The 26,638-nt window shown below is 40.9% G+C and overlaps 3 protein-coding genes across 4 annotated transcripts; 1 reads left to right on the top strand and 2 right to left on the bottom strand.

Annotated features, from left to right (window-relative positions):
- Positions 1–308: 308 nt before the first annotated feature.
- LOC144524353 (E3 ubiquitin-protein ligase RNF38-like) lies at positions 309–12,877 on the bottom strand. Of its 2 annotated transcripts, XM_078260535.1 has the most exons (12): positions 12,540–12,877; positions 8,619–8,671; positions 8,259–8,440; positions 6,426–6,885; positions 5,874–6,014; positions 5,544–5,732; positions 4,160–4,321; positions 3,887–3,990; positions 3,637–3,718; positions 3,418–3,539; positions 3,180–3,279; positions 309–1,369 (listed from the first exon to the last, which is right to left on the bottom strand). In XM_078260535.1, exons 1-12 carry the CDS (start codon positions 12,817–12,819, stop codon positions 1,307–1,309), a joined length of 1,938 nt encoding a protein of 645 aa, XP_078116661.1. In that variant the 5' UTR covers positions 12,820–12,877; the 3' UTR covers positions 309–1,306. The 2 variants fall into 2 exon arrangements, with proteins under 2 accessions (XP_078116661.1, XP_078116663.1); XM_078260537.1 differs by lacking the exon at positions 309–1,369 and having other exon boundaries at positions 3,189–3,279; positions 3,370–3,539.
- A 1,525-nt stretch (positions 12,878–14,402) lies between these two features.
- On the bottom strand, positions 14,403–20,623 carry LOC144524354 (zinc finger CCHC domain-containing protein 7-like). Its single transcript, XM_078260538.1, has 8 exons — positions 19,744–20,623; positions 18,704–18,756; positions 18,461–18,571; positions 17,787–17,957; positions 17,500–17,535; positions 16,449–16,553; positions 16,056–16,173; positions 14,403–15,279 (listed from the first exon to the last, which is right to left on the bottom strand). The coding sequence occupies exons 1-8, from the start codon at positions 20,135–20,137 to the stop codon at positions 14,795–14,797; spliced, it is 1,473 nt and encodes a 490-aa protein (XP_078116664.1). The 5' UTR covers positions 20,138–20,623; the 3' UTR covers positions 14,403–14,794.
- Positions 20,624–20,839: 216 nt separating this feature from the next.
- LOC144524355 (paired box protein Pax-5-like) lies at positions 20,840–24,850 on the top strand. The gene is made up of 7 exons (XM_078260539.1): positions 20,840–21,980; positions 22,142–22,307; positions 22,738–22,935; positions 23,085–23,125; positions 23,209–23,316; positions 24,315–24,458; positions 24,540–24,850. Exons 1-7 carry the CDS (start codon positions 21,938–21,940, stop codon positions 24,560–24,562), a joined length of 723 nt encoding a protein of 240 aa, XP_078116665.1. The 5' UTR covers positions 20,840–21,937; the 3' UTR covers positions 24,563–24,850.
- Positions 24,851–26,638: the final 1,788 nt, after the last annotated feature.

Raw genomic sequence — 26,638 nt, forward strand, 5'->3', positions numbered from 1 at the left:
TGTCAAGAGAACCAAAACATAACACAAGGACAACAACCTGGGCACATGTGGAGTGATGGTAGTCTAGAAGAACAGTAACGCCACCTAGTGGCAGGTTGAAGTAATTGCACATCCAGACCAAAATCTGAAAATATGGAGCCACCCAAAGCAGCAGTCTGCAGTCAGTGTCATTTTTAATAATACCACCACTTCAAATCTAACAGAGAACTCTAGCACAACCAAACCTGACTTATGTCACTAGCTCTTAATTGGCCATTTAAAATATATATTATATATATATATACACACAAAATACTGATTGTAAAAAGTTCATATCAAGCCTTTTATTTGGTATACAGATATTCATAGATTTATACAGTATATATATATAGATATATGTATATATGTAACACATGTGCCACTGCAAAGTCACAGACAAACTTATTTTTACTAAGAAAAGAAAGGAAAAGAAAAATATATAAATGTGCTTAATTTCAAAGTAGTGCTGTGTAGCGCTTGTAATGAAAGATGATCAAAACCGGAATGATGAGGTAACTGCCAAGCAGGAAAACAATCACTTATAATGATTGAGTAACAATAACAATAATAATAATAATAATAATAATCTACAGAAACAAATGGATCAAATAGGCAACCAAGAAATATAGTGGCAGCATGGACCCTTAGTGTCAAACTAGAGAAAAGGATTTAAGTCTATAACATACATACACACACACGGAGTATGCATACAGACAGACAGTGCATAAACGTACAAACAGGAAGTAAAGTCAGTCACTCATGAGAGCAAAAATTCTCCCATGTCGTTACTCTTGTCTGCTACACAACAGAAACTCAGGCATGCTCCAGGACCTCTAAAATCTCTTACACCCCCACATACACTGAAAACACACACAGTCATGTACCACAGCTCGGCATTGCAGGCCTGACCAAACACTGCTTGCACAGATGTGGTGCATGCACGTACACACACACACACACACACACACACACACACACACACACACACCACAATAGTGGTCAGGCAGGGTGTAATTCACTAAAAGATGTGAGGGTCTACATTCATGTGAACAGACAGTAAAATAACTGATGAAAATCAGATCAAAGATTTAAAGGATAATAAACGAGCAGAAAGTGCTGCACAAAAACCCTAGGAAGTGGTGTGTTTGTGTTTGTGTGTGTGTGTGTGTGTGTGTGTGTGTGTGTGTGTGTGTGTGTGCGCACACATACATGTGTATCAATATATCAGGAGCAGGTAATGCTGAACGTGTTTGAAATACAATTAGGAGCATTTGGCTCCCCCATGTGGTCACTCTGAGTCTCTCTGGACCTCTGAGGCGTCAGCCCGACAAATGGGACATGTCCTGTTGGCCTGAGGACAGAGAGAGGAAACAGAAATGATCTTGTTAGGTTGTTTTTTTTTTGTTTTTTTGTTTTTTTTAAAAAGGTGGTACATATTATCTTTACTTCGGTTATTGATCACACAAAATGCCCATTCCTTAAACTGCGCATTTGGACAATAACTAAACTCACCGCTACACCCATTTTCTTTATTTGTTTTAATACATTTTTATTTATGGGCGCCTTTCATAGCACTTAAGGACACCTTACAGTTAAAAAAGCAAAAATAAAGTTAAAATGGCAAATATAGTTAAAAAAAATAAAAATAAAAAAGAGAAAATTATAGAATAAAGCAATATATCCATGAATTCAATGGAGCGTGGAGTTATGTGGGTAGGCCTTTGGGCATAGGCGAGTTTTGAGGGAGGTTTTTTCAAGTTGGGGGGGGACTATGATACAGATGGATAGAGGGAGGGAGCTCCGAAGGTGAGGGGCAGAATGGCTGAAGGCTCTAGACCCCATTGTGGACAGAAGGAGTGGATAGCAGTGAGGAAGAGGTTTTGTATCGATTTGTAATCCCTATAACCCAATTCATACTGATGCTTTGGGAAATGCCACCTTGCCTCTAAATCACAAGACTGTGTTATGATTAACACAGGAACTTGGTGAGTCTTCTCTTTTCTTTTTTTAAAGTGCCCATATTATGAAAAAAACACTTTTTCTGGGATTTGGGGTGTTCTTTTGTGTCTCTGGTGCTTCCACACACATACAAACTTTGAAAAAAATCCATCCATGCTGTTTTGAGTGAGATACGGTTTCTGAATGTGTCCTGCCTTTAGTCTCTGGGTGAGCTGTTCAAAATCGGCACGGCTTGTGATGTCACAAGCCGAAACAAGCTGGCTAACCGCAACCGTTAGCATGCTAACGCTTGTGCCAACGCTAGCATGCTACCTCGTTCTCAATAGCATAGCACTGCTACAACACACACAAGTTCACCATAATCTACAAAAGAACTACTTACATGTGCGCCCTCATTTAGAAGTCTCCCAGCTAATCCTGCCTTGTAACTGACCGAAGTTGGAGAAACAGCCTTTCTTTTACTGTCTATGGAGCTAGCTAGCTGACATGATCTACATCTGAGCTACTGCGCATGTGCACATGTGCGAGTGCAATCAAAGATAGTACAGAAGAAGAAGAAGAAAAGAGGTCTCACTCTGTAGCTAAAACAGAGACCAGGTGAAAAGAGGATCTGCAGCAGTGAGAGAGAGCTGTGCAGTACAACAAAAATACGGTGTTTTTTGAAAATTAAACCATGTAAACCTATTCTGGTACAACCTTAAAATACAATTATGAACCTGAAAAGGAGCATAATATGGGTGCTTTAAGCATTTTCAGTGAGAAATCAAGTGTTGCAGTTTACAGCTTTTTCAGATGTTTCTGTCTTGGGGTTTTTATGTGGTTTACAGACTTTACTGACTCTTCTGAACTGAATTTAGGAACAAACGTGATGTTTGTTTATGTTATGTAACACATCTCTTGAACAGTGAGAATCTCACTACACTCCTATAATTAAGAGGTGCCTGTGTCACTCAATTAATGTGTCCTTGGACTGCAAGTGTATTTGTGTCTTTAAACAAAAAATAAGGTTTTCTCTCAGCAAGTTACTGATCGAGTCTCTAAAGGCAGCATTGCCGGGGCACTTACAGCACTCATCAGCAGGTTATTATGAGACTTTAATCCATTGCCAAACAATGTATGATTAGCCTTAGATAACTCAGAGGTTGTGTATGTGTATTACATAGACATTGTGAGTGAGCAGGCTCCACGGGCTAAGTACTTACCCTCAGCCACTTGTCGACACACTTCCCATGGAACTCATGGCTGCAGGGCAGGACTCGCAGCAGTTGGCGGGACTCAAAATCACTCATACACACCACACACCTGCAACACAATGGTATTATTTAGCATGTAATGAACGGCAACACAAGAAATGGTTATGTTAAAATAAATTGAACATTAGGAATAATTCACCCCATGAACAAGTGATGACCTGGTATTTGCAAAAAGGGCAGCACTCACAGCGTTTGTTCAGACTGGTGGTTATTTGGATTGAACCGATAGGAAGGAAGCTGTTCGATGTCTCCCTTCGTCAGTCCACGGAGTTTGGCCTCCCCCAGACGCTCAGCGAGGTTCAGGAGGGCCTGTGGGGTAAAAAACATCAGCAACAACAAAAGAATCAGAGTCCGTATCCAGCAAACATACAGACAAAAGAATAAAAGAAAGCAGATAAAGACCAACCTCATAATTTTCCACTTCTCCATCGTCTACATCCAGCTCTAGACTGATCGCAGGACCTGTGGGCTGGACTGGCAGCATTGAACTACAGAGGAAAAGATTACACTGAATAGTTAATGGCCCAACAAAAAAAATCCATATTTATATTTCATAAAATAAATATCAGGTCATCTAGTGTATATTTGGCCAATACAAAATAAAAGAATAAACTTTTCTGTCTTATCTTTGTAAGTTCATGTACTGATCTACTTACAGGAAGTAAGGCAGGAGGCTGGGGTGGTAAGGCGAAGGTGGCAGTGGCTGTTGTGAGCGGTACCGTCGCCCCGGGAGACGCCGCGGAATAAAGTTTGGATAGGACTATGGGGCAATTGACAACAAATACATGAGCTTATCATTCACATAATTTTCTTTATTTTTTATTATCATCACCTGTACTCAAGGTAAAAAATAAAATTAAAAAAAAATAAAATAAAAAACACACTTCTTCAAAGAAATAAAACTGTACTGAATTATTCTTATTGCTCACCACTCCGAAGAACTCCTGTGGCAGGGGGTCATGGGAGAGGAAGTGAAGCTGTGTGGAGTGTGGTGTGAGGGCAGGGTGGGTGGCGGGGGGATAGTGAAGCCCAGCACCCAAAGACAGGTGTTCTCCAAGCAGCTCCACGTCATTCTCTATCCTCTGTAACGGCTGGGTGGGTGGAGAAGAAATATGTGGACGATTAGATTATTTCATGTGATGGCAGAAGCGGGAGCAATTAAAAACTATTCAAACAAGACAAAGAAACTTGACGAGGAACACAACGATAAGGGGGAGGAGAAAATAAGAAAATCTTATTATACTGTACATAAATATATTTAACAGACGTTTGAATGGATCAATCAAACTTTTGTACTTAATTATTTTTTCTACTAAAATTTAATTAAATAGGCATTGCTTTGTATTCAATTCTTAGGCAGCTGCTTTAATTAACAGTCAATATTAATATCAAAGATTAGGGTAGAGAGGAGAGCCCAGATCCTACTACCCATTATTTGTTGATCTGAGTGTCTTCCCTTCTTTTTGTTAATTGTGGCTAGCCCATCATTTGTAACATTTGTTTAGAAGAAAAACAATTCTGCTACTTATGTTGGACTTCTTTTGTAAGTGCCTTTCTAGGGGTCCTAACAGCCACACAAACTTCAAAATTAGAATTAATGTACTATGGCCTAAAGCCTTTGGCAAAGAGCGGTCGTATTACGGTTCCATATCGGCAATACTGAATCTCAGAGAGCATCCAACTGTTTAATCAGGATGTTCTTTAGGCTTTGTAAACTTTGGCACACACTGATTATTTGAACACCATTGTAATTTTAGCCAAGAACAACACTGATATTTATTCTTTAACTGCAATACCACCATTTACCTAGTTTTCATTTAGGGAGTTTACTTACTTTGGTACTGTAATTTTGATGCTTGCTGTGCAGGCATACATTGAAAAAAAACACCCTATTTCAGTACATGTCCTTATTTATTACTAAACACTGCACAGTTTACAAGTGCTTGCAAACACTAAAAGGAGAACAGCACAAATTACTTCAACTCAAATGTATAAAATATGCATTCTCCATCTTGCATTAACATTGTAAAACACCTTTGCTGCTGCATTTTTTATACAGCAGGTAAAACATTTCATAAAGCTTCCCTCAAAGATGCTGACAGTCTCACTTGTTGCTCAAGTGGAAACTTGTCTTTGTAAATATCAAAAGGGGGAAACGTTTTTTAGAGATGCACAAAAAGTGAGAAATCCTCAAATAAACAGAGGAGCAATCTTTTCAATTCAGATTTCAAATGAAATGCCATATTTTACAAAAGCTGAATGTGATACCAAGTCAAAGGTTGAAACGTGCATGACGTAAGAATTCCTACTCACCGATCGGGCCTGCTGCGTCGGATAGGGTCCAAACTGTCCAGGCTGGGGCAGGTGAGGTGGGTGGTGGGAAAGGTGTGCTGGGGGATGGGGGAGGTGAGGAGGGGGAAGCAGGAAGGCCTGGTCACTGGACAGCAGTGATGGGAATGGGTAGGGCATGGGTAAGTGTTGCACAGAACAAGTCTGAAGGACCTGGCAGAGAGAGAAAAAGAAAACAGCAATATTTCATTTAGTGAGGGATGTTGAAAACTGCATTTTGAAAACATCAAATAATGAAAACTCGCCAGTAACAGAGAATGTGCTACTGTACTATGTGGAAACAAACACACTCACAGGAGGAGGGACACTGCAGACGGGATAGTGCTGTCCACTAAAGACTACTGAGCATGCCGGGATCTGCTGAGGGGCGGAGCGCGGCGGCAGGCCTGGTGGCACTCCCGGAGGAGACACAGCATACGATACTGAAGCTGAACCCTAAATATGGAGATCAAAGGGCAAACGTCAACACAGACTGATCCAAAGCTGAGCAGCTGGAGTTACAAGACTAAATCCACATTATCTAGATGGCAAATGAAGCAAACCTAGTGCAATGCCTTTCCATGTTGTAACTGCCACTAATTTGTGGATGTGAATTCTGATGTGAACTAGGTTGAATTATTATTTAAATGGGATTCAATTGACTGAAGTTAAACACCTCAACTCTCTCTTTCACCTGAAACAAGAACAAAACTATCTTTGAGAATCACTTTGTCACTCATTAACAGTAAGTCGTGTTTTCTCATTTCAGAGGTCTACTGGAATAATTTCAGTCCTTTATCAGCTGTCTGTACTTTTTTTTCCCCTTATTAACCTCACCAACAAGGCCACATCATCTCATGAAGTCACCTGCTCATGGAAGTCCAGCACCACACTGCTCTGCTGGGATGGGTGGGGGTGGGGGTGTGGGTGCTGTGGATGGGCCGCAGGGTGCAGCAGCCTGGGAGACAGGTTCGGTGACTGGTGGAGGGGCCTGGGGGAGGGATTTTGGGGATGGTGACCTGGGCGCTCTTCAAGCCCGGGCCCCAGCCCTCGGGACGGTTGCTGGTTATAGGGTGGGTAGCCCTGAGGGGGAGCCGGGTGACGGTAGTTCTCATCCTGGTGGCCTGGCGACAGGCCGTGGTGAGAGTGCAGGTGGTGGTGGTGATGATGATGGTGGGCGTTGGGGTGGTGATGGTGGTGATGGTGGTTGTTGTTGTTGTTGTTGTTGCCGCCGCCGTTGTTGTAGTGGTGGTGGTTGTTGTGGGCATGGTGGTTGTGGTGGCGGGTCAGACGGTCTCTCCGGCCACGCTGGCGTCTCATTGGAGGGCTGGGGTGAAAGAAAGACGGGAAAACTTAAGAACTTAAGTGGTTGCGATAACGTCATAGGTAACGTCCCTGATAAATAAAAAAGAGGCCAAAGGAGCTGTTGTCATTTGCATTATTATACAGTACTAGGGCGAATGGAATGATTATTTTCTTCATCAATTCATCTCAGGGCATGAATTTCAGTGTGGGATTGCAGGTATTGCGCATATCGAAATGAATGAGCAGCTCAATTGGTAAAATGTACAGCACAGCACCGTTTAACAATAATGTAAACTTCATCAATCTGATGCTTTTTTCAGAGCTTGCCCTCCCCAAGAGAAGTTTTTATTTATTTATTTTTATCAAAAGTTGTTATTAAGTGGAAAGAGATGAAGCGCGGGGGACAGAGAGGACAGGGAAATAACAGAGCATGGATCCAAGAGAGAAGCGGGAGCCATTAAAAGAAAGACTAAGGACACCGATGCAGCTCTAATAGATGATCACTAAGAGAGGAGGTAAAAGAGACACATTACAGAAATATATATGGTTTAGAAAATGCAAAACTTGGATGAGCGCAACAAAATGAAATCTGAGGTAAGAATAGGACAAGTAAGACCTATAGTTGATTGACCACAAGTAGTATCTGTGTATAACTCCCCACTATGTGAAACATTTAAAAAAAGAGGAAATGCTCTCCAATTTTGAAAAATGTATTTCAGGCACTCAATCTAATGATTCATTCTTGATTAACCAGTTAAATATGTGTACTATAAAAATGGCAAAAAAAAACAGTGAAAGAATGCCTGTCAAAATGTTCTAAAGCCCAAAGTGACATCTTCAAATGTCTTGTTTTGCTCCAATAGTCAAAAACCAAAAGATAATCAATTCACAATAATAGAAAACAAGAGAAACGCAGCAAATTCTTCACATTTGAGAGTCTGGAACCAGAGAGAAAAAATACTTAATAAAACAATAATCAAAACAGCAGACTAATTGTAAAATAGTCTACGACTAATAATTTCAGGTCTGGAAATTCAGTAGGAATGCTTTATTGGCAGTATCAGTCAACAAAGAAGTGTGATAACATTCGGACCGATCTGATTCATTCTTATAGTAATCAATCGCATAAAAAGATTTAGAAAAGGTCATTTCTGGGTTATAGTTTCTCGATCCTTGTTTATTCCATATAATTGGTAACTGAACATTTTACAGTTATTTCACTGTTGGTCGGACTGAATAAGCAATTTCAACATATACATTTGCGACATTGTATTTTTTTTTTTTTTTCACGTTATAGGCTAAACAATTATCAGATCAATAAAGAAGATAATGGTAATGTGTATTTGTGTCACACACACAATCAATTTAATGTATTTGTTATACTTGTATACTTACCTGCGTCTGTTGCGAACAGGCGTGTGGCATCTCTCTGGCATGTAGTGAGGGTGTGGTCTGCGACTGGGAGGCAACTCCCAGGGACGAATGGGAGAGGAAGGAGTAGAGGGAGGGGCGGAGTTTAGATCCAACATGGTCTGCTGGGAAAGACGCTGCCTTTTCGGGCTTGGGCTGTCTTCCATCTGCACACAGAGGATAAGGAGGGGGGGAGACCAGGGGGGTGGTTGGTCAGAAAAAAACAAAAAAGGGGGACAGATAAAAAGGGGAGAATGAATAAGAAAAGAAAACAATGACCTACAAATCCTATTCAAACCAGGAGCAAAGCAGAGGCAACAGGCAGTGCTCATGTTTCATACTTACTTTGTCTCGATCATCGTTGCACACATTATCTGGATGAAAATGTAGCACCCCTCCTGTAGGCCACAGAGGGAAAAAAACAGAATCAGATAAGATAGTGGAAGAAAAACATCAACATCACAAGACACATGGACATATGCTTGCTAAGCCAACAGAAGTACAACACCACCACCACCAACACACAGGCAGCTGCTTGTCTTTGATTTGATTTTCCATTCTAAGACTCCACTGGATCATCATGAAGCCTGGCTGGTTTGCTTAAACAGTTCCACAGTCTTAACACTACAAAATCCAACAGTGACAACAAAAAAGTGCATCATACATCTTGCTTCGCAGAGTAACAGTCCTCTGTCTTCAGCAAGGGTCTGTCTTTCAAATTTCCTGCTGTTAAAAAGCAGACAAAGAAGGGAGCCATCCCTGGAAGATGTCAACACTGGACTAATCCTCTGGTTGTCACAAACAAATCATTCCCTTTGATCTACCATGAAAAGTCAGTGCAGACTCACAGAAACAGCCATGTCATGCACACACAACCACTTATCAAACGTGCTCAACACTCCAGAGCATCTTCTGGGCTTTGCATAGGACACATTGTTTGAATGCAGATAATGACTTGTCTCCAGTCATTAGCTCACCTTCACCATCACTTTTCTCCTAAATACCATCATGTAAGAAGGTGAAATGATTAATCTATTGAAAATGAATCTGTAATCGTTTAAGTCGTTCATCACCCATTACCTGGTTTCAGCTTCTCAAATGTGAAGATTTGCTGTTTTTCTTTGTTTTATCTCTTTTTAACTTGAATATCTTTTGGTTTTGGTTGGACAAAAGAAGCTATTTAAAGACATCACCTTGGGTTTTGGGAATTGTTTAAGACATTTTCACAGTTCTGACATTTTATTAATCCAAAAGAATTATTAATCAATGCAAATCATTAGTTGCAGCCCTAAACCAACTGGAGTGACACCGAGTAGTCTCTATGAAAACTAACTAACCATTATGTTTGTGTGTTGGCATGCAGTCTGTGTGTCCCTGAACAAGGCAGTGAACAATTATTAGCTCTGCAAAAGCTCAGTACTGCGTTTCTTCCCCATTTGTTTTTTATCTCCTTGTGGTGAACATGAGATAAAAATCTCTCTCCAAAGATCAACAGCCCATCACAAAAAAAAAAGATTCCTAATGATATGAGATTTGCATGTACAAAAAAATGAAATACTAAAAAAATAAAACTCACATAACTGAATAAAGCAGTAATACCATAAAATAATCTCAGAAAAACACAATGCTCTCCCAGCTGTTTATCTGGCAGACCACATGTGCAATCTGGACACAGCATGCGCATACAGACATTTCAGCAGCTTAAGAAGGATGTCCTTGAACTCAGCTGACAAGAGTTTCCTCTAAGCAGTCCTTCAAAAACCTTTAATCACCAAAAAGAGGAGGGGGAAAACCATCTTTCTATTTCTCCCTCTATGCCTCCCTCAAACACCCCCTTCTGTCTGCCCAGAAACAACAGATCTTAAAGCAACCCCTCACCCTTTTCTTGTCTTTGCAACGCCACTCCAGAGCCATGTGAAGTCTGCTGATAGTGACAACTCAAAGACGCTCTGCTAGCGGCTGCGGAGAACAGTGGGACAGTCAGTTGACTGACTAGCTGACAGTAAGGCCAACACACTGGCTTATATCTTTATTTTATCTACCATGCCTTTTTCTTCAGACCTCATAGGGTCTTGGGCCTCAGCCACCCATGTGTTTTGAGGAGAACTAGGTCTGTTAATGCTAATTCAACCCAGGGGCCATGTGAGAGGGGATGGTGAGCCAGACTGTACAGGTTCTGTTGGCAAGCAGACGCAACTTTGTTTTCCTCCTAGCGTGACTGCTGTGGAAGACTGACACCATTTATTTTACATCAGACAATCCAGTCAGGCAAGCAGCATAGTGAACTTAAGAGTATGAGCTGTCAACAAGTAGCAATTTGATCCTGTTCTTCAAAGACTTGAACCATTATTTAGAAGAGACCAGCCAAAAATAGAGAAACTATTTCTATTTCACCCACAAAATCTGCAGAGATCTCAGGTGATAACAGTATTAATGAAGATCTGTAAAAACTGGTTGCTATTAAGGGACAGGTTGTGGGATGCAACACTCACTATTAAAGCTACACTGGGTAAAAATTCAAGTTGATAATGGGGCAGAGAAAGAGGAGAAAAAACAAGTTAGACAGAGGGACACATTTTTAACACCCCCAAATCCAACCCTGACACATTCTGCATAGTGATGCCAAGAGACGTAATACTGTGACATACGTACAAAAACAAGCAAGCACAGACAAACAGGAAATCTGTATTATGCACTTAAACATACTCACTTTTATTTTGCTTACACACAGAACACACACAGACCATCTAAGAAGAGCCATTTGCAGCTGTTAAGAAGACAGAGGAAGATCAAACAGCTGGGAGAGATACACTTTAAGTCATTTACACAAACCTCTCTGTAGTCTCTTAATTTGGTGTTTTTGTGCGTGTCCCCTCTGTGTGGGTTATTTTGGGTGTTTGGCAACAGTGCTGCTATTATGACAAAGACTCATTAAAAGCCTGCTTTCATTCATTCACAGCACTTTTTTGCCTTTGAGGGAATCCAATCTGGTATTACAGAAGGTTTCTCCAGTCATATTTTTCAAATGGTCAGCAATGGAAAGCAGCACTAAACAGACTGGTGTCCATGTTGAATACAATTAAAAAGGAGGCTGGGGTTCAGTCTCACTTTCGCTATGGCAGTTTCATTCGTATCTTCCTCTTTCTTCTTAAAGGTTTTAAGGAGTTTTTCATTGTCTTCTTTGTGAGTTTGGGTTGGGTAAGTTACCATTGCTGTTGGGGGCATGAGCATATTGAATAACAGTTTGTATAATACTGGGCAATGCAAATAAATGTAACTTCACAAAGTGTATAAACCAACAACATGCTAACACAACTCAATTGTTCACTCCTCGGTTTCTTTGTTACAAAAAAAGATTTAACTTCAAACTATTTCAAGGCTTGTTAAAGGCTCCAAACTGCTCCTTAATTAGACTTGTTTAATGTAGGTTGTGTGAAGACTATAGAAGAGTATGTAGGCGGTCTAAACCACTGGCCAAATGTCTCTAATCTGTGAAAACATACTGCTCTCTAGCTATCAATATTAGTTTGAATCCACAAGATTTCCACTGACCCATCAGATTTGTATAGTACATTTTTTATAGAATATATCTCAGCATATCACTGTAATTCCAATATAAGTTCTAATATAAGTTTATTAATTAATTACACCTATAGGATTTCTTTCCCTGTGTCTTGACAACAGGAGTAACATAATATGACCTGCAGGAATTCAGCACCACCATGCCTGGACTATCCAAAGGGAAATTCTGCAGTGCCAAATTCCTACTTAGGGCCAGTATAATTTACACTGTGAGCCAGGCAATGAAAAACATTACATTTATTTAGCAGACACTTTTATCCAGTGACTTACAATAAGTGCATTCAACCACGTGGATACTTTCTTTATTTCGGATCCCCATTAGCTGCTAACAATGTAGCAGCTACTCTTCCTGGGGTCCAACCCAAAACAGTAAGTACATCAACTTCATGAAATATTCTGAACAGTGAGTATGGTTACTTAGGGAATAGGCTTTACCCTATTCACCTAAATAAATGCTATTCAAACCTCTGAAGCATAGTCTCTACTACACCACCTGACATATATAATTAGTTGGCCTTTCAAGCAGCAGCTGACAGTGAAAGCACCAAGCCTTTTAGTTAAATGTCTTAAAGCCTGTTAAGCTGCTAGTGGTCTGCCTGCATCCCTCAGGGGTGTATCCTGTGTGAGTGTGTGCAATGATGCATCTAGCCGGGCTGTAGGCCCTGTTTACTTAACAAAGCTTACCGGCCCCGGGGTGTCTGTGGGCTCCGTGTGAGGAGTGGCGCTGCGCCCCTGCGGACAGGTAGCTCCCCTGGGTGTGCTGCTGCTGCTGGCTCTCCGGGTAGCTACGACCACCGTGGTGCGGCGCCCAGCCAGGGTTGCTCTGCTGCGGGTAGCTCACACCACCTCCGCTGGCGTTCATCATGCTCCCGTTACCAACCGCGTTACCACTGCCATTACTCCCAACGTTGCCGAAATGATAGAAACCAGACCGAGACCGTGACCGAGTCCTCGGGGGGTCCATGGCTGGGGAGGGCTGTGGTGGATGGACGTGATGAAGGTAGGCTGGAGAGATGGACGTCCAGAAATCCCTCTTCAGACCGCTTCTACGCGTCTCTCTATCCACCTAGTTACCTCCGATGACTACCGGCTACTGCGAGTGTTTTCTGAGGCATTTAATAAAGCTGTTCTGTTAGCTAATATAATGAGATGAGATACCTGAAAGCAGCGGGTTCAGGGAAACAGTCGCACAAGCATCCACTGTCCCCCGAGCTATCTGTGCGGGTCAACTGCTTATCTATTTTACTGCTTATAAACGTACAAATGTAACGTTATTTTAAAAGTATTGTACTTATGCGGTGTAACAAAACAGTAATCAAAATACAATTTTCTCTACGTTATTTATCTGTGGTTTTCGTCGTTACCAGAACAACAGCTCAGCAAGTCTCCGGTTCTCTATTGTCTGTTCACAGTGAAACACTGTCAGGCTTTCCACAGTAAAACCAAGTATTGTAAGGCATTGACGTTAGTCGCAAGAAATTGGGTCCTATACGAGTGAGCCCATTGCCGAGGCATATATTAACATGCAACTGAAATTATATCGCTCGCTCTCTGCCACCAAAAGCTTAGCTTGTCAAGTTAAATACTTAAATCCCTCAACACAAGCAAGATGGCTAGCTAGCTGTCGAGCGTTAGCAAACTAAAGGAAACCAGCTGCTCTAATAGCTGGCTGGGGGAAAAAAAGTTATCAGCATAGATTCGTGAATCAGTTCCAGCTAAATTGCAACCGGTAGCATACTGTAAGTAGTAAAGTTACACCCCTTTGCGTTGGCTAACTATGCCTGCTCGTTCATTAGCATATTTTCGATTTTCCAGCTAACCCAAGGCTAACAGGAAGCGGGGTCTAGAGGGGAAAACAACTCCAACAGTGCCGACATTACAAGCTAGCTAACGTCGCACTGTATTTATGTTAGGCTAGTCGTTAAACAATGCTAATAGCGGATTACTTCAGACCGCATGAGAAAACAGATAGCTACCTCATCCGTCAAGTAACGAGGACAAATATTTGTCCGATTTAAATCCCCTCTTGCATTCGCTATCGAGTGTTTTCTCTGTTCAGCGGGGAGTGTTGTGGAGATCAATCAATGGGAGTTCCACATCTCTGCCAAGTCAGCCCAATCGATCACAGAGAATCATGTAGCTCTTCACAGGCCGTTCCCGCGATGTGCTTGTCAGTAAATAACACAAACCCACAAGCAAGGAAACGTTAAAATTCGTGCAACACCTGTCAAAGAAATTTGTTTAAAGAGCGGCGGTCAAGGTCGAATTTCAGCAGCAGTTTGTTAATCCGAGTTGACTACTTTAGCCTGGCAAACCCCGGGCAGCTGCTCAGTTCATTAATAATTCAGTAGCTTCATACCAGAAATACTATAGGACAACGCTTTGAAAGCCACTGGCTTCATACAGCTTTTCAGGTAGACGAGCTCTACATATGGTGTTGCTTAAAGCGTTCTCCGTAAACCTAAAACCCCATTCTTATGTTTCACGCATCAGGCGTCACAACAATAATCCTCTATACCTGAACACAAATTATAAACGAGGTTATCTGGAAATCCATGTTTATTGTCATTGTCTTTACAATATAAATATTACTTTACAGAGGCAAATCACAGTTTTGTGCCTCAAGTATTTTATTGACAGAAAATGACATGGTACTGTAAAACTAGCATTATATTTAGAGGGATAACAAACCACCCTCTACAACACAATACATGAGCCAAAAAAGCAGGCATAGTGTGTAAAAACATAATCCATCCAAAATACTGCATGTTGAAATCTGTACTTTGGCACAGCCAGTATTAATAGTAATAGAGTACACAAGTACATTCCTACCAGCTACACTGAAGATGAGCACCTTCAACTGTGTATGCTATTCTACAGTTTTTTTGTATAGACAATAAATATAAATTTTTTTGGTAGCCAGTTACATTTGTTACTCCTTATCTTCGTCGGTGGCGTACTCTTTGTTTTGGGGAAAGAAGGCTTTCACTACTGATGTCTGTGTCACCATGGGGATATAAATCCCCACGTTTTATCCCTCCTCTCTTCTTCCACCTCTCTGCCTCTCTGCTCTTTCTGCTCCTGCCACCTGCCTCATCTCTCCTCTTCTTCTGTGGAGGGGGTGTGGATTGCTTGTGACCGTGGAGTGCAGACCTGAAGGGGTCTGCAGGGCAAAATTCATCATCGAAGTTCCACCGGGATCTCCCCATTAGTCCTCCTTCTCGTCTGACTCGAGCCTCTCTCCTAAGCCTCTTCACCTCCCGTCTCTCTCTGCGCCTCTCAGGCCACTTCTTCCTCCTGCCAGCATGGCTACATGTCTCCTGCTTTGTACTGCTCGTCCCCTGATTCTCCTCACCACCCTCGCCTGTTAGTTCAGACAAGTGCTGCTGGTCTGAGAGAGGCAGTGATCCAGCACTCAAAAGCTCTGAAAACACAGCATTGATAGAAAAAAATTCACTTGATAATTTGTATGCCCGTATAGTTGAACAATAAGTTAAAAGAGGCTGTTGTTTACAGCTGAGCTCATTAATATTTAAACAATAGGTCAAATGTAATGTTAAAAGGGGTTGCTCACCCAGACAAATCCACAGCCATTTATCAACCAACTCCGCAGATCACAAAGCGCCTTTCAGCTTATTGTGTTGGTTTTATGGCCCTCACATTTACTGTTTTGATTTACACTCACTGCTCTTATTAAAATCCTAAAAATCGTCTGCAGCAGGCAGATGTTTCCAGTTAAATAACTGATAAAACCAAATACGCTACTTGCCCAGCACCAAACGGCAGAAAGCAAAAGTTAGCAACCAGCCGGTGAACATAATGGTAGCTAAACAGCCAAATAAAACACAGATGAAAAGCGACTTAATATTGGATTCACACTTAGCTTCCAGTATATTAGGTACACCTACAGTAGCTAATACTAATGTAGTGTAATACAACAGTCCTGTAAATAAATCCTACCTTTATGGATGTCATTGTTTTTAGAGAGGTGTTGATTCAACTGTATAATCATTTTGGAGGCTGCACTTTGTGGTGCTGTTGTATTGTGTTATCTATTATTTTTATCCACCCCATTTATATCAACAATACCCATTTATATAAAGTGAAATGTTCACAGATAAAACACCCTATTTTAAGAAAGTGGTTGTAATCATTGTATGTACAATAATACTGTTTATACTATAATATACATTTTGTAACCTTTGGCTTTTTTCTGCTTCCTGGTACGACATTGAAGGACATCCTCCATGGTGTCATAGTGGCAAACATAGGGCAGTGAAGGAAAAATCCCACTGATCATCCTCCTCTTGGTGCACTCCTGATACCAACAGAGTAGAGTAGATACAATTGAAAGTGAGTGAGCAAGCAAGAAGAGCAGCACAGTAAAGTCCAATCCAAAAAAATATATAAAATAAAAGAGAGAGGAAGGGTATGTTGTACAGAGGTATACAGAGGGAAGAAGAGGAAAGCAGAGAGATGCCTGACAGTGAAAAAAAACTGACACAGCCGTGACTAATAACATATTATTGAAGGCAAGAATCAAGTCAAGAAGAAATGGTAAAAATGAGAGGATTCCTTTCATTAGCCACTTACATAGCCATAATGTCCCCTCTTGGAGCAGTTGAAACAATGAGCGGGGTATTTCTTAGGTTTGTGGGTATGGACTGTCCATGGCCTGACTGGAAGCTCTAGCCGGGTCTGGAAAAAAGGCCAAACAAGGAACACTTTTAAAAGTGGAAAAAAAGCATTAATATCTTTGAAGTGTTATCACTACACACCCAACCATTCAAACCTTAAGTTTCACCAGCCTATTAAAAAATACAATTAAGATTGTCCCCTGCCACCTCCTCCCTGTTTGGATTTTTTCTAATCTCTAATTTTAAACAGTGGTGTTAATACAGTCAGTCTGAAATACCTTTTAATGTTTAAAAGTAGGGCTGTCAAAATTAACATGTTAATAACAAGTTAACGCAAATTCCTTTTAATGCTTCGCTAGATTTAGCGACTTTCTTCAGACCATCTTAGCGACTTATAAATGTATTCAAATATATTTCTACTGCGCTTCATTCCAATGCATGCAGTCCACAGATCCTCGGTTAAGCACCAAACAGCGCTGCTCTCTCCCCCTCTGTCCACTGTCAGTCAGTGTGTGTGTGTGTGTGTGTGTGTGTGTGTGTGTGTGTGTGTGTGTGTGTGTGTGTGTGTGTGTGTGGGGGGGGGGGGGGGCAGTAGAGACGAGACAGCAGAACAGGAGTGGGTCTTATAATGCATCCATAAACGGGAGTGGATGGCTAGCAGAAACAAAGCTCTTTGAGCAGAAATGGATAAAGAAAAGGGTCTTTTGAATGGCAAGTTGAATTTCAAAGCCCTTCCAGATGGTTCTCTCCACAAGACTAAAGTTATTTGCATGTACTGTCGATGTGAACTTCCCCCAGAGTACGTCCAGTTTCAAATACCAAATGAGCATTCAAAAATATCCCTTTTAAAATATATTTAGAACAGATAAAAAACGAGTTAACTTGGGCACTCATGTGATTAATAGTGATTAAAAAAAAATGTATTGATTGCCAGCCCTATTTAAAAGCATTATGCATCTTGCTTGGTGAAGAACATGAGATAAGAAAAGGGCAACACGTCAACTCACTGTCAAGTGATATTGTCTCCATGTATCAGGGCAGGCCTGAGGAAAACCCAGAAAGCAAAAGGAGAAAATGACTTTTTTGAGAAAGAATACAGAAAAGAGCACTGTACAAATGAGTTACTACCAATGTCAAATAACACTTCAAAAAAGAGGCCCACACATGCCTGAGGCTACAGAATATGTCAACACACAACTGACAAATCCTTTTAAAGTTTCTTTCAACACAGAAACACACTTCCCAACACAACCAGTTACAGGGGCCAGACCTGGGGGCTAACAGACAAACTCACATCAGAGAGGTGCCCCGGTATCCTACAGCGCTGGCAGTGTTGGTTCCACACTGGGGGCCTTTCACAGGGCCTGAGGCCATGTGAAGGCAGTCCACAGCTGGGGCAGGGGCGGCCCGGACAGTCCCTTTGGATGTGGCCCTGGATCCCGCAAAGGACACAAGTGGGACACTTCTGCTGACACAAAGACAAAAAAGATGTTTTACAAGGGTGTTAGGATGGGTGTTATCTTTTCAGTCAACCTCTACAGGTAACCATGGAATTACATTAACACGTCTCTAGTGCCATTTATGGCAGTCTGTAAGGGACAGAAAGACTTTATAAGCTAGTCAGTTGGAGGAGAAAATAAAATCATCAGGAACATACAGAGAAAAGGTATCACAAATGTTAATGTTTTGTCATCTATTTTTCAACTTAACAGCATTATTTCTTGTGATAGCATATAGAGCAGCAGGAAACACAGAGAAGGAGAGTAGGATATAAGCTGGACTATAACAGGAGTTCAATGGAACATCTCAGCAGTTGGGTAGGTATTTCAACCTGAATCAGGGTTATTTATCAACAACTGTATCAAACTTCTTCAATGGCTATTTCTTCTATAAGACAGTGATATCTGTTTTATACCTACTTAATGACGGTGTGAAAGTATATTATGTGTATGTAAAAGAAAACCTTACATTGTGGTAGTAACAGCTGTTGGCAATGTGTCCCGTCCTGTTGCAAATGTTACAGATCAGAGAACGACCAGCCGCAAAGTAGCGGCTGGGCAGAGACTGGTAAGCACCACACTGGATAATGTGAGAGGACAAAAACATGACATTATTTCAAAAGGCATGGATTAAATATATACATTTCAATTTATTTGAACAAAAAAATCTCTACTGTAGTATTCCTGAAAATGAATAGATATCACAAGTTACCTTGTCTTTCTCTGATACAGCCCAGGTATTCGTCACTGATTTCACAATCTGATCTATGATGGAGAGAATGACCAAGGAGAACATTAGGCTAAGTTTTGTAAATGTACTCCACAATTAAAGACATCATCATGCGGTTCTCAGGCCGGATACCTCTTCAAATGCAACACACAATAAAAAAAAACTTTTACAAAAAAAGGATGGATCAGGAGTTTTTCCCAAGCCTAGTCAATTTAGTCTTTCCAAGGTCTTATAAAAGCTGTTGCTCTCAGGACTTAGAAAACACCTTCCCATAATAACTATCACTGAGGTGAGATGTAAGTGGAAAACTGAAAAACCTCTGCTCCAGTGGAGCTGCTGGCTGGCAAGACAAGATGGAGTGGTTGTGCAGGCCGGGCAGCTCCCTGGTGTGAATAGGAGTATCTTCACTAATGTGAAGTAGAGCATATCTGAAAAAATCTGTGCATGCTGTCTCTGAATACTATTAATAAATAAATTGCACTCCAATAGATTTACAGAACTTTGCATAAAATGTAATTACAAAAATGTATTTCTATCTGAACTCATCTTTATTTTTTTTGTCAATATCCCATGTTGGAATATTGACACACATAACTGTCTGAGCAGGCAACTCTGCTGCACTGTCTGACTATGACGTATTACCTAGTTAGTTATCTTTTATGCTGTAGGCGATAATGAGCAGTGATAATGTCATTACACACACATACTGTGTCCACCAACCTCAGAGGTTAAGTCACACAGTTGTATCATACATCAACACGCACTGCCTGAGCCTAAATATAGTTTACAGAGAGGCTGTGGAGTTTTTTCATTCTTGTATAGTTATTTTTTTTAATATTACATGGCAAAGCATATCATTCAACACGTTGCCGGACACTCTTATAACAATTGTACTTTTTCCTTCAGGTGGCCTAAACATTTTAGATTCCCGCAATGCAAACTCAACTACTATATAAAAAAAAATATATAAAAAAAAAGACAGCAACCATGTTAACCCAGAGTGAGATCAAGTATAGTCTAACCTTCATTTCCAGAGTCATCTTCAGAGCTCCTCCAGTAGCTCATGTTGAGCTGAATGCTTGAGTCTTCCACCTGCACCTCTCCTCCCAGGATCATCCACTCCTCGATGGGCTGCTCACTTTCCTCCTCCTCTTCCTCCTGCAAGTCCAAACTGGAAGTAGGACTGCTGAGCTGAAGCGCTCGTCCAGAGGTGATGTTGAATGCCAGGAGGAGCGGAGGAGAGCTTTCCCTGCTGAGCCGTACAGCTTGTTTACAGCTGCTGCTGTTGTGATGTGTCTGGTGACAGAACTTAATCTCTTCTTCTCCTTCTGAGCTATTGGAGTCCTCAATAAAGAAGCGGTCGTCTTTTCCGCCTTCCTTACCATCATCATCTTTATTTTCCTTGTTATAGACCATATTACAACCTCAAAAACAGCAGCTGCACAGCTCCACCCAACGACGGCTCACTGCACTGCTTTCAAACAGCGGTGGCTAATGGCTCATTTAAGTAACGTTACCACAACTTTTTCCTAAGAACTAACGTTAGGTAGCACAGGGCAGACGTACAATTGACTGGTTATGTTTCTTTTTCTTAAAACGTGTAATTATAAGGCGAGTATGTAAACACTGAAAATATATTAGCACGTGGGTTAACATCAGGCTAACGTTAGCTATGTAGCTAGTAGCCGAGGCAGTATAGGAGTAACACAACCAAGTGAAATAAGTCTATTATGGCACTTTACAAGTGCTTACCGTTTGTAGTTTCCTATATGCCGGTTGCGACTTCACGCAATGCACAATACTAATAATTCCCTCCATACAACTAAAAGGGTTGTGACTTCAATCTTGTTTACATTGAAGCACGCACTTTACCGGCGACGTTTCCGGGAGTTAAAATATTGGACAACCAAAACGGCCTCCTGCGTTTGAAAACACGGAGGTTGGTTCCAGTAGAAGTTTGTTGTTCCCATAGAAACGACTTCCTATCCGTCTGTTGAGGAATTAGTAATAGCTGTCAGACAAATGTAATGGAGTAAAAAGTACTGTGATATTTGTAGGCCTACATAATAGTACTAATAATAACTACAGCCTAATATAGGCCCTAATACTAAGTACTAATACTTTAAGTGAAGGTTACTTTGTCACCACCACTGGCCTATAGCCTAGTTAAAATGCTAACATGATAATGCCAAAATCTGCATGTAGGGGGCTAGGTTAATAATTAGGCTACCAGGAAAATTTCAGTTTATTTTCCTTTGGTGAACTCAGTGTGCTCCCACTCATAAAAATTAGTTTGTTTGTTTGTTTCAGTATGACAGTTGACATTTTTTTCAAATGCTTTCCAAGGCAGCGGTCTACCTTTCTTCTTTGTTTTAATTCAAGATAGGCTACTAACATTAATTTAAATTGGATAGGCTGCACTGAATGATGACAAGTTGAATTCTATTTCACACTTCTTGTTTTACAGTCTTGCAGGCTGAATCCTATAATAAATTATTTCGGCCTATTAAGATAATTACTTAGGTATTTTTCTGCAGGAAACTTGGAGGGTTACATTCTCCAAACTTACAAATGCACGCTGGTTTTATGGGCCGATTCCAACATTTCTAGACTAAAATACTTAAAGTAGCCTACTTGAGTATATGGAATTTAGTAGACTATTTCTCCACCGGAATTTGATTCCTGGTAAATGGGAGAAGACTTTGAAACACGATTTCATACTTGGCTTAGGAATGCCCACTCAACATTTAGCACAGTTCACTGTGTGATAACTGTTTGGACCATCATGTTGGAAAATAAAATGTAAATGAACAGTTAACTGAATGAAAAAATCTAGCCTAATTAATGTATCAGGCTACTTTTTGAGACTATGACTTCTTTTAAAATCCAGGCTACAATCTGATCAAAGAACTGACAATATTCTTATATTATATAGCGCCTTCACTACAAAAAGCAAAAAGATAATGGCGCGCGTGCACCCGTGCATGTGCGTCCAATCAAAGGCTCGTGCTGTCCACCGCTCAGGTGCTGAAGGCACACTGCTGTCACGCACCGCAAAGAAATATATACAGGACAACGTCTGAACAGTGCTCTGTTAAAAACATCTTTTTTCAGCTGTTTGAATGAGTAGGAAATGTTTCGTCCTCGAAACCAACTACACTTTATACCATACAACATCTAAAGTAGGCCTACGACTAAATACTTTTTAAGTCTGTGATGGACGCACGCTTTGGACAGGTGCCGCTCACCGTTACGCACAGTAAGTAACGATGTTTCTTATTAGATTAAAGTTATTAGATGCCACCTGTAGCCTATAGGCTACGTAGAGTAAGTTATTGCGCAATAAATAACGCTTTAATGCTGGTATGTAGCCAGCCATTCTTTTTGATTGGTGTTTCTTTGATCCGCTCCGGTGCTCAGCACACGGCGGGGTAAACCAACTTGGCGGTGTCTTCATTAACGGGCGCCCGTTACCGCGAGTGGTGAGACAGCGCATCGTGGAGCTCGCACAACGGGGTGTGCGTCCCTGTGAGATCTCCCGCCGCCTGCGCGTCAGTCACGGCTGTGTCAGCAAAATACTAGTCAGGTAAAGGCACTCTGCTTGGTTATTTAGACTATTTATTAATAGACATTAGGCTACTATCTTTAGGCTAATGAAGCAGATTTATAGGCTACATATTTTAACATTAGTGTTACCTGTAATACTAATAATAATGATAACCTTTATGTTCATAAGTCATTTATTTACATGCAGCCTAATATTTGACTATCCATGTGTCTATGTAGCCCACTACAATTGTATTTAATATAGCCTATGTGGTTATCCCATGATGCATTATCCAGAAATGGATTTCTTTTTGATATAATTTAATCTTAAAACCATGTGGTTTTGTCACATTTTTTTCTCCAAATTGTATAGGCTAGATGCATGAATCACATCAGTATCTATATTTATTAAACTTTCTCCTCAAGTAAAATGTTAACCCTGCTGAAAGATATCAATATTGTGAATTCAGGTACAATGAGACAGGAAGCATCATTCCGAGGATGATTGGAGGCTCAAAGCCCAAAGTGGCCACTCCCAGAGTTGTGCAAATGATCCTGCATCTGAAACACTCCAACCCCACCATGTTCGCCTGGGAGATCCGAGACAGGCTGCTGCTGGAGCGAGTGTGCGACCACGACAGTGTGCCCAGCATCAGCTCCATCAACAGGTGTAGATTACTGTGTGTGTGTGTGTGTGTGTGTGTGTGTGTGTGTGTGTGTGTGTGTGTGTGTGTGTGTGTGTGTGTGTGTGTGTGTGTGTGTTTGACAACACAGATCGTTAAAAGAAGTCTTAAGTATGTTCCCTCTGTCTTTACAGGATTATCAGAAACAAAGTCCAGCCCGAGTCTTGTGAAGTTGGTAAGTTTATCTGTTCCTTTTACTCTCTCTTGGCCTATCTGTGTGTCTCTAATGTTTTCTGATATTGACCTCTGACCCTGCAGTGTCATCAGCATCATCTGTTGCCATGGGAACAGCATATTCCTCTGAGTCTACCTATTCCATCAGTGGAATTCTGGGAATCAGGAAATGCAGCAGCAAACATAAGGAAGGTAAAATAGTGAGTGTATTTGTGTGTGTATATGAGTACATTTGTTTCTATTGTTTTGGCAATTGGAATGATTCAAGATGAATAATCTTTCAAATTTAGAAACCTAACAGAAAAATCTAAAAAAAAAAAAAATATTCAGAGATGTAACACTTTCTTTAATTCTATTTTCCAAGCTGTCTTTACATTGTCCACAATTTCATTACATTTGTCCTGCCGTTAATAGCTCTTTTCGTGTAAACTCTATATTGAGACAAGATAGATGAAGATCCTTCAACATCACACTCCAAAAATCAATCAAATGTCTTATACATGACATATTTGAGTATATTATTTATTTTGTCTCTTTTCTTGTATCAACGCATTTCTGACTTAAAATAGTATGTTGTTAGTATGTATGGAATTGGGACATTACTGCGCTACAGTTTTCTTGAAGCTGGCATCTCGAGGCCGATGGAAATGTACTTTAAGCAGCCTGGCGTTGGCTTTAAGACAATTCACAGTGACTTCACAGGTTAGCTGGTTAAGTAAATGATTTTTTATATTTTGTCATACAATCTTATTTGAGCAAGACTCCACACTAGATTAAACATGTTAGATGAATGTATCTGCAGAGCAGACACAGCGATTACCGTGGTACCAGACCACACAGCAGACTGATGAGTAAAGCCGATGGTCCTGTGTTAATATCACTCTGAAACAACCTCCACAGCAGGAGATCCACCCCACCGCCCCAGGCTTCTGTCCTCTCAGCCAGCAGGCTCTCTGCTTCTCCCTTCCTCCCTCTCACCTCAGCTTTTCATTACAGGTCCACTTAGACCTCCACTCCTCCATCACTGCAACCATTAGAATAGGAGATCGCATAGATAAATGTACATACTTACAACTGTGAACACACACATGCATGTATTTTGTCATTCTACTAATTAGAACAAGTGACGATTGCAGTAGCAGGATGGAGGTAGGAAGAGAAACCTGTACAGAAGCTGTTTTGTTTTCCAGGTGGGGTCGTTTCCTGCAGCGTCTACCACGAGCAGCCATGTTCCTGTAATGACGCCTGGGGATTGTCCGACCCCTGCCTGAACTCTGTCTCCAGCCTGACCTTTTACCCGAGCCTGCCAGCTAATCATAATCCAGACCTTATAGGTCAGTCTGCATCAAAATATGATCATTTATGTCTGACATGAATACAGCTTTAATGTGTTTTTCTCCTCTGTCCTTGTTTAGGGCCTCTGTGTCATTACAGCTAAACGGGGCCGCAAAGAAGGAAGAATATAATTATTTTAATGCCAAAAACAAGATAATTTCCAAACTGAATTGATTGATTGTAATTATTACAACAAGACTGACATCAAGATAGAAACATAAATCACAATTACAAACATGTTTAAATAAAACAAATAAATGACATACTTCACATGTCATGTTTTATTACATAATTTGAAGTCAAAGAACATGCTGTTGTTTCAGAGGCTTAACTGAGCTTCATCAGTTCAACATATTATCCCCCATCCCTGTCACCCCTGTGGCCATTTTCTCCTCAGTCAGTGGTTGAGGGGGAGCATCATTAGGGGCCCTGTGATGGAGAACAGTGACTGTTTTTTCTCCTAAGTGTGCATCTGCCTGGCCACCCCACCAGCATGAGGGATTAAAGGAAGAGATAGAAGATGCCAGAGGGACCGGTGGGGTCAAAGAACACCGCTGAGAAAGAAATCTGTTGCCAGCAGTCGGCATCAGTCTATAAGAGGCATGTAGAGAACAGATGCACGTGGCAAATGTTTTCCTGTGTATATCTACGTACAACGGGGATGTTTTGTTATAGATGTTCAAACATCTGCAGCATATGTGTGCATACGTTAGTAATTCAAAGGTATCAACACTTTAGACATCACACAGAAGTCAAGTCAAATCATACTCACCTCTGAATCCCAAACTCACAAGGTTTTCTCAACATACAACAACCTAAATTGAACAGAGCCATCAGTAATATGATTAGTTCCACCCTTTCCTGCAGAACGTCACTAGTAAACAAATCTAGAAGAAGCTTGCATCAGTAAGGGACAATACTGTGTAGTTGTCAGTGCTTTTCTTGGTTATAAGCAACAGTATCAGCAAGTGTGCACAGAGTTGTCACTTTTAAGCTGCAACTTGTTAAGACAAGACAAGATCCTCTGATTCACTTTTACAAATAACAAAACTGAACTGGCTGCTCAACCTCCAGCAGACTGCCAGTAATGAGCTGTTTTTAGGCATTAGTTTTGTGCAGCCAATTCTCTAGTGGACGTCATAGAGACAAGCCGTGGTTGCTAGGAGAAGAGTTACACAAGTGCAAAGCCATGCAACCCAAAAGGGAGCTCTTATTTTTGGTCTAGAAAACAAAACCAAGAGGGACCGGACCAAAGACCTCAGATTCTGTGATATAACATGAGCCAGGCCTGTTGATGTCTTACTTAAATAACTGTGTTCGTGCATAGGCAGGAAAAAGTAGTTAACGTTTTTTTTTAAATAATTAGCCAGTGTATTCTTGACATTGAAGGCCACAATACAAAAAATGAGGAATGCAGATGACCCGGCTTTCAGCATAATTTTGATTACCGAGAAAATATTCTTTTCATGCTGAGTCATTCTTCCACACAGCTGCTCTTTGCAGAACACCGTTACAGGAAGAGGACACATTTAAATTGTCAACAGTTTACTTGAAATTAAAATTGGCAGGTTAACAGGTTGATATGTTGGTTAACATACATTAAAAACTTTGGACACAAATGAAATAAAGTTGTCAAAACCATTGTGTGTCATCACTGTTTTACCTTCTTAAAAATATATACATTGTTTGAAATAATTATGACAAACATTACAAGAGAAAATAGACTTACTGTATGTGTTTATCTTTAATACTTATTTGTAGATTTGAAGTGTTTTATTCCTTTTTGAAGGTCAATAAATGTTCATTGGCAAATCTAACAAATGTATTATGTGGAACACTGTTTGCACCAGTTGGGAGGCACAGCTCTGCCTCTGCCACCTCCGGTTGTTTCACTGTCACGCCCTGTTGGCACATAGTGGCTAAACGTGCTTAGTCACTACTGGACGGTTCACAGCAGGAACAATGTGCAGCTGCTGTCCAGCCTGCTCTTTGTCCACATTGTCCATCACTCAGCAGCTGTGATGAGTTTAAAGACTACCACTGTCCGGCTCAGTTCATTAGCATCTGTAGGACGTGTAAGCAGGCAGCAGAGGGCGATTTATTCGCACAGGTAAGATGAAGTAAAAGGCCATCTACTGCTGATGCTATTGTTGCTATTAGTAGCTACTGCTGATGGACA

This window comes from Sander vitreus, chromosome 10 (genome assembly GCF_031162955.1).
Source record: "Sander vitreus isolate 19-12246 chromosome 10, sanVit1, whole genome shotgun sequence".
In the NCBI taxonomy this organism is placed as follows: domain Eukaryota; kingdom Metazoa; phylum Chordata; class Actinopteri; order Perciformes; family Percidae; genus Sander; species Sander vitreus.